The following is a 13,565-nucleotide window of genomic DNA, read 5'->3' on the forward strand; positions in this document are numbered from 1 at the left end:
TGACTCCATCCCTAGTAACATTGCCATTGACTTCTACATCCATACTCTTTCTTATTGGACCAGTCTGATTAACCTCTCCCTCAGTCAAGGCTCCCTTCCTGTTACCTTTAAAACAGGGCAGGTTATTTCTCTTCTTAAAAAACCCACCGCTGATGCGAACGACCTAAACAACTTCCTCCCAATCACCAACCTCCCTTTTCTTGTGAAAATCACAGAAATATGTGAGGCAAAACAACTTTCCCATCATATCAAGGACAGTGATCTTCTTGACAATTTACATTCTGGTTCCATTCAAAGCTGCAGGACTGAAACAGCCCTGCTGCAGGTGATCGATGATGCGCTGCGTATACTCGATTTAGGGGAGTCTTGTCTTCTGATTCTTCTTGATCTTTCTGCAGCCTTTGACACTGTCAATCACAACACGCTCCTTAACACTCTTCAACGAAGAATGGGTTTAGAAGGCACAGTGCTTAAATGGTTTGCCTCTTTCCTTTCGGGCAGATTACAAATAGTCAAAATCGAGAACAGTCTTTCATCTCCATTGCTGGTAGGTCAAGGTGTCCCTCAAAGCTCTATCCTCGCACCCACATTGTTCAATCTCTATTTGGAACCATTGGGAAATCTCCTAAGTAAATCTGGGATCCTCTACCATCTCTTTGCGATGACACCCAAATCTACCTAAGGTGTCCTCCACACACAATCTCCCAATCCTCAACTCTACTCCCTACTCTATTCAAAACTGGATGTTAACTCATCAACTCATTTTGAATCCCTCTAAAACAGAATTCCTCCTCCTCTCAACCTCTCTCTCTCCTCCTACTGTCCAATCTTGGATGGATCAGCTGAATCTACTTAACAATAATCCTATTTTTGTCGACAGCGCAAAATCCCTTGGTGTCATACTCAACAAAAGGCTCAATCTACTCTCCCACATAAACTCCATTGCAAAGAATGCTCGATACCAACTGCGCCTTCTTTGGAGGATTCAATGCTTCTTCCCGGAGCAAGACCTTAAAATCCTGGTCTAAGTGCTGGTTCTCTCTTGATTGGACTACTGCAATTCTCTTTTTACTGGCCTCCCCAAATTCCACCTTTCCCCTCTTAAATCTGTTCTCCATTCAGCGGCTCGTTTTATAGTTGAGGCCAAAAGAAGTGATCACATCTCACCCATTTTGTCTTCCCTCCGTTGGCTTCCCATCGAGGCAAGATCAATCTACAAAACGGCACACTTCCTCCCCACGCTACCTGGCGAATAAACTGAAAATATCTGGAGGCTCTAGACCAGAGGTCTTCAATCTGTGCGGCGTGACCCCCAGGGGGGGCGTGGAGGCATGGGAAAGGGGTTGTGCTCTTCATTTGGTAAAAGAAAACATTGCAGACAGTCACCAGTAGTTAAAATGTTTTCCCTGGGGTGTTATTCAGGGACTCTCCTGTGCAGGGAAATGGAAGCCAGACAGACAGCTAAACATGCCTTTCTACCAGTGTGTTGATGGTCTGAAAGAAATGCAAATGTGCACAACGAGTTAATCTGCAAATGTAAAGGATTTGCAGATTAACTTGTTGTGCACATTTGCATTTCTTTCAGGCCAGCAGCACACTGGCAGAAAGGTGTATTTAGCTGTCTGTCTGGCTTTGATTTCTAAGGAGAGTGCTGTTGCAGTTAATTGGTCAAATCACTTGTTATGTTATGTTTTAGGGGGATTTGTATCACGCACTGCTACTCAAGAGTGTCCTGGCGCTGGGGGAACAGTGACAGAACAGGCAACAGAGCTACATCGATTGTTTGAATAGATGAGTTTTGAGGAGTTTTTTGAAGGTGGAGAATTCCTTGGTATGCCGCAGGACATCTGGTAAAGCATTCTACATGGTGGTAGCCTTTACCACAAAGGACTTCCCCCCAAGCCGTGCTCGATGAAATCTGGGAATCACCAGCCGTCTTTGAAGGGCGGAGTGAAGAGGACGGTTAGGGAGGTAAAAGGCAAACCTTGAGCTAATGTAGGCAGGGCATGGGTCATGGAGTGCCTTATGCGCCATAGTCAGAGCTTTAAAACGCACTCGCTGGGCCACGGGGAGCCAGTGCAAGTTGTTAAGTTGCTTACGTACGCTCAGTCTCCTCGGGATGTTAAACAGGAGCCTGACAGCCGCATTCTGAATAACCTGCAGCTTTCCCAAAAGGTACCCCGGGATGCCGATGTAGAGGGCATTAGCGTAGTCTAGACGCGATAAAATGAGCGCCCTGGCCACCGTCTCTCTGGCCGAGCGAGGGAGCAGAGGAAAGAACCTCCTTAAGGCTTTAAGTGTGCCAAAACAAGTCCCTGAGAGTCGCTTGATCTGTTCATGGAAGCCCAGATCGACACCGAACCAGATTCCCAGGTTCTTGGCGACACCACAGTCCACACTGGGGCATGGGAACCCAGAGGGCCAGAGGGATTCTCTAAAAGCCGGAGGTTTTGGCCATAGAGGAACTCCTCGGATTTATCTTTGTTGCACTTCAGGCTTGCCTGTGCCAACCAAGAAAATACTGATGACAGACACCGATGGGCCACATCGGTTTGAAGATCAACGCCCTTCCAGGTGTAGAGGAGCTGGGTGTCATCGGCATAAGCCATAATGTTGGCACCCAGCTTCTCTGGCAGATAGACCAGGGGGGTGAGGTATATATTAAAAAGAAGGGGGCTCAGGGTCGACCCCTGAGGAACCCCGGTGGCCACTTTACTGGTAGATGAGGAGAAGGGGGGCATCCACACCTGTTGGGAACTGTTGTCCAGAAAGGATTTAACTTGGACCTTTTTGAGTAATAGTGCACAGAGTTTACTCACCTGTGAAGTGCTGCTTTTAATTGTCATTGTTTTTACTTAGTGCTTACTATCCCTGAGAAATGTGTTGGACAGTTATGTAAAAAAATTGCATTACATAGGGTCTGGATTTTACTAAAATCTATGGGTCTCGTTTACAATGAAATGGTGTAGCGCAGCTCCGGTCGACCCCTGCGGAACCCCGGTGGCCACTTTACTGGTAGATGAGGAGAAGGGGGGCATCCACACCTGTTGGGAACGGTTGACCAGAAAGGATTTAACTTGAAGCTTTTTGAGTAATAGTGCACAGAGTTTACTCACCTGTGAAGTGCTTGCTTTTAATTGTCATTGTTTTTACTTAGCGCTTACTATCCCTGAGAAATGTGTTGGACAGTTATGTAAAAAAATTGCATTACATAGGGTCTGATTTTTACTAAAATCTATGAGTCTCGTTTACAATGAAATGGTGTAGCGCAGCTCCGCAAGTATTTTTGCTGTGCTGCCCTATGCCAATTCACAAGGGCAGGAATGGACTGTATTTATAAGATAAGGTGCCATCCTGTCCTTTCTGCCAGCACACAATTTGGTGCCTAGCGCCAACGCAGGTACCCTTGCACCATGGTGCAAGGGTGTCTGCATTGTTGACAGGATTGTTTTTGTGCAAGAAGGCACGCCTTCCTGCACAAAACAGCCCAAGGAGGCCTTCTTCTCTTTCTATGGTGAAAGAGAAAACAATTGAGGAGAAATAAAGATATTTTTCCTCGTTACACATCCCCTGGGGCAGCGTACAGTTTTGACGCATCCTCAGGTTTACAGATCCTTGTAAATCTGGGAATGTGTCAAAAAACATGCGCCCCCCCCTTATGCAGTGTAAAGCAATGCACCTACTTGTGCTGCGTTGCCGTCCACCATATCTAGGAGGCCATTAAAAGCCATGCAAAGTGGCTTTGCATGGCCGTGTAGATATGGGTCTGCTCTCTGCTCAACCAGAGCATCATAAAAAATGGCACACCGGCAGCGCAAATGGATTATGAATAAGCCCCTATATTTTGGAAGCAGCCTGTATATTTTGGAAGCACCATTCTATCATAAAACATTTTGCGCATTTTGTAGCGTCCTATCTTATACTTTGTGTAATGCAGGTAAAATAATGACTTACATAGCCACAGTGCTTTCTTTTTACAGGCTGTGACCTCATAGCACTAAAAATACACAAGTCACATTTCTCCACTGCACCGACCACAAGTTAATTCTATGGTTCTCTGGTTTCACACAGACTTTTATAGTGCATTAACTAACAGAGGTTTCATAATTTATTATAGTGAATTTACCACTAACAACTTTTTAAAATGTATTTATTATTCTTTGAAGCTGCCCGTTATTTTATATGTAGCTACCTGACGGTGAAAGACTTAAAAAACATACGTATGTTTTAATTATGATGTTCAGCTACCTCCAGTTACATGCAGGTGTAAATGCCAAGCTGTCAGCATCCCATGAAATATAGCATGATTTTCCTTTAATGCCATGCAATAAAGTTGCACCCCATGCATTACAGCTATAATACCAAGGGCCTCTGGAATTATGTGATTGTGCGGCAGCAGCGATTTTAGCATATTTATAGCTTTGCTGCATTTGCAACATAATCCATCATCTGCCGTATAACCTGCTGATTTTACCAACAAAAAAATGTATTTACTCAAAAGGTTTAAAAGTTACTAACAGGCAGCAACAGGTGTAGCCATTCTGTAAAAGACCCTCTGTAAAGCTGTACTGGTCATCTTTTTGTTGCTTATTTCTATATTTGGGTGTTAAACTGATACTAACGAGGTGCAACCACAGATTAACCGTTTCTCTGGAGAACACTTATGGTTGTCAATGATAAGGACTACCAGGTTCTATATGTTTTTGTCGAGAGGGGGTCCTTACGCCTAAGAACTTTTGATGGGGGGTCTCAGCATCAAAAAGTTTGAAGACCACTGCTCTAGACCGTCTCGTAATGCTGAAAAATTACTGCTTGAGCCTCCCACTTTCAAAAGGGAAAGATCGATGGCTCAATCCTTCTCAGGCAATGCGGTGAGAATCTGGAACTCGCTTCCGCCACAGCTCCGCACCACCACCTCTACCCGGCCCTTCAAAACTGACCTCAAATCTCTTCTCTTCCAAAGACACTTCCAGCACTAATACAAGCCCTTTCAAGTCCCTCAAGGAAGTTCTTTCACTATTGTAAATTGTGTATTCTATGCCTGTACAAATCCCAGTGCGTTTTTGAGGGACTGTCATCTATTGCTGGTTCATACCGCTTCTTGTATTTCATTTGCTTCTGTAACATGTACATTTGTAACATTCTCCTCATGTAACGTAACTGGTCCTATTGTGAGGCGCTCTGACACCTTTGGGTAAAGTCCGCTATGTAAAAATGCATAAATAAATAAATAAAAGCTCAACTCACCCTCCAATGTGTGAGCCTCACATATAATGAGTAAGGCTAGAGAGGCCCTGTATTTATGCTTGAAGAAACTGACCAGAGGAAGGATGTTCGTACCTGACCTGCGTTTTACCAACGTAGCAACTATGTTTATGTGAAAGTCAGTAATATAAACAAAAGGGAAAATCAGCTAAAGACAGTATTTACTACCTGCAACCATTTTAAATAAAAAAAATCTGAAAACTGTTCCCTGCTAAGCCCTTCGGATGTCTCCAATGGCAAGCCTATCGCAGCAGAAGAGCGACGCACGAGTAGAGAAGTAAACTTCACAACGTTGTACTTTCATCACGACGTCTCCCTCCTGCTGGCCAATCCCGGCGTGACGTAACGCGTCTCCCATTCCGCCACGCTCAGCCAATCAGCGCCTTGTTTGCATCTAGCAAGGCCGAGGCTACCGGAGCAGCGAGAGATAGGGAAACATCAGCAGCAGAGTCGGATACCGAGGAGGGAAGATGGCGGATTCGGTTTGAGAGCACCAGTCACCACACTGTTAAAGCACCGGAAGTCCGTCTCAACCGTCAACTCGTGGCCTTCGTGTTCTCGGGAGGGGGTCTATCGCCGGCAGTGGTGCACTGAGAGATGACGTCCATTCATTTCGTGGTGCACCCGTTACCGGGGACCGAAGACCAGCTGAATGATAGGTGAGAGGCATTAGGGGAGCTGCGATCTGGCAGCCGCACTGGCGTATGTGTCAAGTACTGGCAGACACTTCGACAGCGCAGGCAGGGAGGCGGCAAGGAGGGGTATTCCTTGCGCCTTCCCTGGCAGTGGGGGCCTCGCCCGGGCTGCCCTTTTGCATGGTGGCATCACTCGCCCAGCATGTACGGTGAGCCGCACCGGCTGACGGCGCCTGCTGTGTCAGCCCCCTTCGCAGTTGCAACTGCGATGCCGGTTTCCAGAGCATGTCTCTTGATGGGCTGATTGAGTTGTGACATTGTATTCTGAGCTCTGGCTTTAATGAGAGATTATATTATCTGTTTTTGTACGTGGTTGCTTTTCTGGGCTTGGTTCTTTGCATTTTTAATTTTATAACTAGTGACCAATTTTGTCTGATGCCGACCAAATCCTAACATCACCGCGGGCTGCTTCTAGTGGGGTAACTGTGGTTGCTCAGAGCGCCCTTCCCGTTCCTTCAATGGTCTTCCTTACACGGATCCCGCTCAGCCTGTCCCGGGCCCCGTATAGATAGAGCGCCTGAGTGACTTAGATCCTGCAGGCAATTACCGTGGGGACGGCCCGTGACATGTGCGAAATGCGCGCCCCGCACACGTGTTATCCGCAGGCCCATTGTATTACATGGCCAGTAGTAAGTACCCCCCCCCCCCTCTTAAACAAAGCTGTCTGCAAGCTTGGCACTGCACCGTAATATATTGGAGTTAACTTCTGTTCGAAGTTTATAATGCGCGAAATTTGAAAGTTGTCATTTACTTTGTGTATTCATTTATTCACTTTAGGATGACAAGTCGTTCTTTTTATCGCTTTTAAACACGCCTAATATGCTTCTTCCTATTAATAGAAAGTATATTATTAATTGTTTTTCTACTTCATTGCTATTCAATATGTGCACTTTTATTTTGCTTTGATATTTTCTCAGGGTCCTTTGTATGTACTGCCTTAATGCTTCCTAAATTGAATGTTGAACAGAAAATAATCCTGTTTGCCTTTACACCAGCAATGGATACTTATTATTTATAGATCCCTATTTCCAAGCAAGCTTGCAATATTAGTCTTGCATTGCCTTTTGATTTATTTAGGCAGCCACGGGAACCTGACGCATTATTGGCAGTCTATCCAGAGATTGGATGACTGGCATGATGGAACTTTCTATGGGTTTTCATGTTTACAATTTTTAATGAAACCGAGTACTTACACTAGTTTATTTTAAGTACCGCCTACTCAGTAGCGCCACAACGAGCGTGATGCCGTTTCTAAAACTGAAAAGTGCAGTTCTTTAAAAAACACCCTTAAATGTAACAGTTCTAGGATTCTAAGCCCAACTATTAACACAATCTACCCAGTTGGTACGTTTTCATCTTAATTTTTCCCAATGTACTAATTGGGTTGTTGTTGGAGATCTTGTTGTAGGGACATGTCCAAATACGATAAACACGTACATATATGCGTTTCAAAATCTATTTATATTTTTACTTATATTGTGCCTGTGTGCAGCCTTTCAACCATATCCAAGTACGTTCCATACAATTAAAAGAAAACGGCTGATGATCAATACATTTGGGTTACATTGTGCCTATTTCCACTGCAGTTATAAGAACACAGTTGGTGGTGAATTTTTGTTTGTTACTTAGTACAATCTAGACCCCGTGGATTGCAAACCAATTTCTGATGGGTTTCGAAAATCCAAGCAATAATTAGATGACTTTAAATTCTATATTTATCTTGTCACATTTGTCTGCATTTCAAAGACAGGTGTCAAATGGTGTCTTCTGACAAATTTTTGCTTATTTTTTTTGTTAACATGGGAATCTGTGTCGGAGGGAAAAGTAAAGTGAATTATGCAACAATTTTGCTGCGTACAGGGAGTGTGAAAGGAACACCAGGTTGACATTTTTTGTGTATAACACATCAAATTGTAAATACCTGTAAATGAAGTGTACATATTCAGCAGTTAGGAAAGCAAAAATGAAGTAAATGTTTCTAGTAATTCTAAAGTATGATTGAAACCAATATTTTAATATGATCTAGACACTTACCTTTGTAATGCACAAATGATAAATATACACTGAAACCAGATTTACATTATCATTTGTATGCAATATTACAAACTTCAAAACTGCGGCTGACCCATGGTTCAGCACCTATGTCCAAGCTATGCGACAACACCACTAACTAGTGGGACCTGGTTATCATGAAAACCTAAAGGTTTCTTTACCTGTGGAATTTGTAACATCTGCCCCATGGGGAAGAACAGAACCAAGAATTTTTCTTATAGCAGCCCAAGAACGTACTCTATTAAGCAGTTTATTAACTGTAATACCACCTATGTAGTGTATGTGGCACGATATATGTTGGAAGCATTACACGCTGTCTGAAAATCCGCATCCAGGAACATCGTAGAGCACTACTAAACAGAGATACCAGATATCCAATTACAGAACATTATAACCAGGAACACAATGGAGATGCCACATTTTGGTTCCACGGCATTGATCACGTCCCGTTGAGCAAGAGAGGGGGCAATAGGGAGCTACTACACAGACAAGCGGAATCCAAGTGTGTTTGTCGATTGTGGACAACCACCCTTGGTCATAACACAGACGGGGAAATGCATTATTTCCTATTATGTCATTAGGTCCCAGCACTCCTTTGATGAGTAGACCGAATGGGAGTAGGGACACATTCATGAAATTCGATTGGATGTTACTGCTGGTGTTGATTCCACCATTCTTTGTTCAAATCGTTGCATTTATGCACCATGTTTGTTTTCATTTTTCCATTTTTTCTTCCTTGTCTTTATTTTTTTGATCAGTTTTTACTATACGTAATTTTAAGTGTGGCTTTTCCGACTTGGTTTTTCATTCTATCTCACAGTCTCAAGGATATGCTTTTACAACTTAGGGGAGCATATCCTTCACCCACATTCATCTTGGCCGTTTGTGGGGGGACAGTGGACCACCCCATAATATTATATACAACCTCGATATGACTGAGTGAGTGATTATAGCGCTGGGTAGCGTACTTCACTCCTATTTCCATCTTGGTTGTCTATGATGGGGATATTAGATCACCCTATAGTATTGCTTCTCGAATCCCTACATTTGGAGCACTTTATTCATGTTACGCTTACTTATTACGCTGGCGGGAGGCCTACATGTAATTTTAGGCCCTTACCATAATGACTTTGTTACTGACACATTTTTGCTGACATTCGTTTTCTCTGGGTTGGCCTATATGGTTCTTCTATTCTGGATTTGCTAACTTTTAACTCTTGCAATTATAGTGGGTAGCTAATTTTCCTATTTACTTCTTATTTTGGTTACTTGTTTTGGGTACGTGCCATTATGATGGAGAATTACCATAGACAGTTGTACTGTTACGGTTGCTCTTGGTTGGAACCATGGATATATATGTTACTGTTGCGCACTATATTGGGTGATTTGCCTTTTCAAGATGGCACCCACAGACCTGCGTACTCACTGGGGCCCAAATATCTGGTAATAGAGCACGTTATGTTTCCATACCGTTCGGGGTTTTTGGACCACATTTAAACATGTCAGGTACCCAGAGTTAAAATATTTGTGATTTATTTACTTTTCATCTATATTTAATTTTATTTTTCCTATACTGATTTCTTTCGCTATTATCATCCATTTTTACATTTGCACAGTGGGCGCACCTTTGGGGTTAGGTAATCGACCACTCTAATATAGCGCCCGTAACGGAACATGGTTCCGACATTTGCTCACAGTCGTGACGCATTTCCGCTTGGGCGCCACTCTGCCGCGAGGTTTTACATTTTGAACGTTGGGTGGCGTCCAGTTACACCCTGCAAGGCGCATTTGCCATCTACATTTCCTAGACCCTTTAGATAAGTTGATTTATGCGACTTCAACGGGCCTGCCGTGTTTACTCAACGTTATTTTATCCATGGGTTACCCTTCAGACCATTTTCGATTTTTAGGACAAGGTGGATATTTTGGGTAATGTGCATACATCGATCGCACATCCAGACAATTTTATTGTCTTGGTGACAAGAATAACTTACATTGGACCCTGGCTTATGACTTTGAACTCGACTCATGGAATGCATAGATTAGCGCGCCGGCATCTTGATTTCCCCTCACATTTATTACTGGGGTTATATATATTTATATATTGTTTACATTTCCTTTGAGATACACTTGAACTGTGGGTGAGGCTCAATATTGATACAATATATATCGATCTCACAATGCGACCCCCGATGTTCTAATTTTAGACATTTGGGTCTGGAATCGATGTTCTGGAACTCTTACTGTGGGGTCTCCAGATGGGATTCCCTGTGATATACCTTTAAAAAAGATACACATTGGAATGACTCTTTCACACTACTTATACAGGTGAGAATCCTTGCCTTTCTTTCCTTTGTCAATCTTCTAGGCCCTCTTACTTTGTTCTTTGTACCTCCTTCTGGGAGATTTTGAACCATCATTGCTCTCACATGCGTATTTTCTACAACATGACCTCTGGTGCTCTTACTTTCAGACCGTTGTGACTGCTATTAATGTACTGGAACTCTTATTAAGAGACTTCCAGTAGTAACTCTGCTGATATATCTCCCTGAAGTGACCTCAACGTGACCGCTTCTAATTACCGCTACTGATGAGAATTTGAATTCTCATTTGTCTGCTAGTTTCTCAGGTCTTCCCTTTACATTTTGTTGTCTCTACCTAATATATATACCCCTTTCTCTTTGAATATGGCTCCAAAAGAGGCCTGACACCTTTTTGTCTTCATGATTTCCTCCTCCTCCCCCCTTTGTTCTATTTTTTTTTTTCTACCTACTTATTTTTCTACCCCCTTCCTTTTTTTATTTTATTTATTTTTTACCTACTTTTCTCAGTTGTGTTCTACTAGGTCTGCTCTCTCTTTCTACTTTCTCTCTTAATATCTATTATTCTTTTTTAACAAAACTAAAAAAAAAGATCACATTTAAAAAAAAAAAAAATGAACTTGTATAATGTTTGTATGTTGAATTTTGAGTTATTGAGGGTTGGCACACGGTGTGGTATTTTCTATATTGGTTACTTATACTTGTTTTAAATTAGGTTGAAATTCGGAATTTCACGGTACTTGGTTTATTAGTGTTGTGTTATAAGGATTGGATTTAATTATGAGTTGTGTGCACATATTTTCACATATATATTATTTGTCATGTGTTCGTTGTGATTTGTATTTATACATGTACTGTAGATGTCTTTTTCTTTAGTACTAGTGTTTTTTTATATATGTATCTGTATATTTATGTGCGGTCCTGTGTCAATTGTTTCAACCCTGAAGAAGTTCTATTGTAAAGAACAAAACGCGTTGGCTGATGTCTGACTGCATTATTTACTATAAAGAATAAAAGAAACTTAAAAGACTTTCTTAGTACCGTTTGGACTCTTTACCTGGTGTACCTTCCATTTTCTCAATTTGTGTGCAATATAGTTTTCGGCAAAACTGTGTGAGCAAAGTTAGTGGCCAATTCACTGGAAAAATTTCTGCCTGTAATTGACAGTGAGCTACCACACAGTCCTTTAGTTGCATTTAAAAATAGTCTGCCTCAGATCCATTAAAGCTAGGTGGGTTGCAAAAGTTTGTGGTTATAAAAAAAATTGGGAAGCAATGATTTAGACTGTCCTGGCTGTGATCAATGCAGCTCCGACTGCCAGTCTTGTCTCGGTGTTCTTCAAGATATGTGATGTGTAGTGGTTTGGGATATTACATCAACAGCTTACTTTGATCCATGCTGCAGAGTAGCTCTTGGGCATGGCTCAATGCTGTTTCTGTGAGTCTTGGGCCGTAGCCATATAATTGTCTGAAAAAATAGATCTTCAGTAGTTTCAGGTAGATTTTTTAGCTTGGACCATCATGGCTGGTGAGATATTTCATATATTTAGACCCTTAACTCAGAGGTTCATAGTTAGTGTATTGTAATGCAAGTTGGGCATTCATCTTTGACCCCTGTGCCAAATCACATTATGATTGACTGTTTGATTTTGATTCTCGCTTGCACCTGTAGCAAATAAACACTTATTTTGGGTTTCATCTGATCCACGTTAGGGAGAACAGTGCTGCAACATTTTGTACGTATGTTTTGCAGCCTTTCTGTTTTCTTGGGTAAGCTTGTTAAACCGATAGCTTTCGATCCGTAACAGTAATCTGGTGAACTGCATTTGGTGTTCTTGTTGACAAATTGCTCCCGTACTTAGTTTTTAAAAGGTGGAGGTAGAGGCCTGAGTACAACCCAGGTACGGACTGAAATTAGTGTTCCAGCAGTAGTCAGTTGGCCCACATAAATTGTAAAGAATAGTGGCAATGAGCCTGTAAACTCTCTTCTCCCCCCCCCCCCAAAAACCTTTGCTGGTAAACTCTATAGAACTGTAGGAAAATGCCCCTTTTTAGGTCTCGGACTAGCAGTACTCGCGCAGCCGAGTACTAATGTCTCTTAGTAGGGGGCTTCAACCCGCCCCTCTTATCCATTGGCTGGCTTCCTAAACGGAGGCCAGCCATTGGAGGAGAGGGGCGTCACTCGGTTCAAGCCCCGTCTTTTCCAGATTCGGGGGCGTGTTTTTTCTCTTCTTTATTGTTTTCGGTCTCTCCTCTTCCCATTGGCTGGAATTTTACCTTTCAGCCAATGGGAAGAGGAGAGAACGAAAACCACGCCCCCGAATCGGAAAATGTTGGCGCTTTGCTGAAGCCATTTAAGCCCGACCGCCGCGGGAAGAAGTCGTCCTCAGGTGAGTGCTTACTGTCCTGTCCCCCCCTCGTTGCTTGTTCTTTCCCTCTTCCTGACCCTGTCTGCGCGTGTCTCTTTCTCCTGGTGTCTGCCGGTATTCGATGTATTTCCTTCGCGTTGTGTTTTCACTGTAAGCCCCGTCCTTTTCGGATTGAGGGACGTGTTTTTTTTCTCGTTTCTTTAAAAAAATACGCCCCCCAGTCTGAAAAGGACGGGGCTTACTGCGAAAACACAACGTCATGGCGAGTGCTTGCTCAGTTCTTCTCCAGCCTTGAAATTCGTGGCAGTAACTGCGTCAGGTAATTTTGAACTGCACAATGTAGGGACCAGAACACAGTGCACCGACCCTTTGCCATTTCTCGTTTGTATAAAACCTTTCTTTACGCCTCTGTCCCTGCCTATGTTCGTGTCTCCGCCCCTGTCTGCCGGTATTCGATGTATTTCCTTCGCTTTTTCCCTTTGTTCCACGTTCTGTCTGTCACAGTGTTCCTGATTTTGCATGTCTCTGTCCCTATCTGCTTAATGTTATCTGCCTTTTTATGTTTAATACCCCTTCATCTCCGTATCTATTCTCCCTGTGTCTCTTCCTCCTGGTGTGTCTCATTCTGTCTCTGCGTCTGTGTTGGCGTCCCTGCCCCTATCAGCCTATGTTTAATGTCTCTTAATCCCCCTGTGATCTTTGTCTTTTCCTGCTCGTGCCTGCGTGTGTCTTTTCCTGTTAGTGTGTGTTCAATTCTGTCCCCCTGTCTGTGTTGGCTACTATGTTTATTTCCTCAACTCCGTGTTTTCTTTGCCTCTTCCTGACCCTGTCTGCTCGTGTCTCCTTCGATCCCTGTGTCTGTGT

At 43.0% G+C, this 13,565-nt stretch overlaps 1 protein-coding gene across 19 annotated transcripts in view; it reads left to right on the top strand.

Moving 5' to 3' along the window:
* Nucleotides 1–5,593: 5,593 nt before the first annotated feature.
* The window catches only part of UBR5 (ubiquitin protein ligase E3 component n-recognin 5), a 2,132,574-nt gene continuing 2,124,602 nt past the window's right edge, over nt 5,594–13,565 (top strand). For 5 of the 19 annotated variants that reach the window (XM_078686921.1, XM_078686923.1, XM_078686922.1 and 2 more), the window contains exon 1: nt 5,658–5,924. In XM_078686921.1, the coding sequence (XP_078543047.1) occupies nt 5,863–5,924 (62 nt within the window). In that variant the 5' untranslated portion in view covers nt 5,658–5,862. Of the gene's footprint in view, nt 5,925–13,565 lie in introns of all 19 variants that reach the window. The other 14 variants (XM_078686916.1, XM_078686920.1, XM_078686919.1 and 11 more) reach the window with 7 other exon arrangements.

The sequence above is a fragment of the Lissotriton helveticus genome, chromosome 4_1 (genome assembly GCF_964261635.1).
Source record: "Lissotriton helveticus chromosome 4_1, aLisHel1.1, whole genome shotgun sequence".
Taxonomy (NCBI): Eukaryota; Metazoa; Chordata; class Amphibia; order Caudata; family Salamandridae; genus Lissotriton; species Lissotriton helveticus.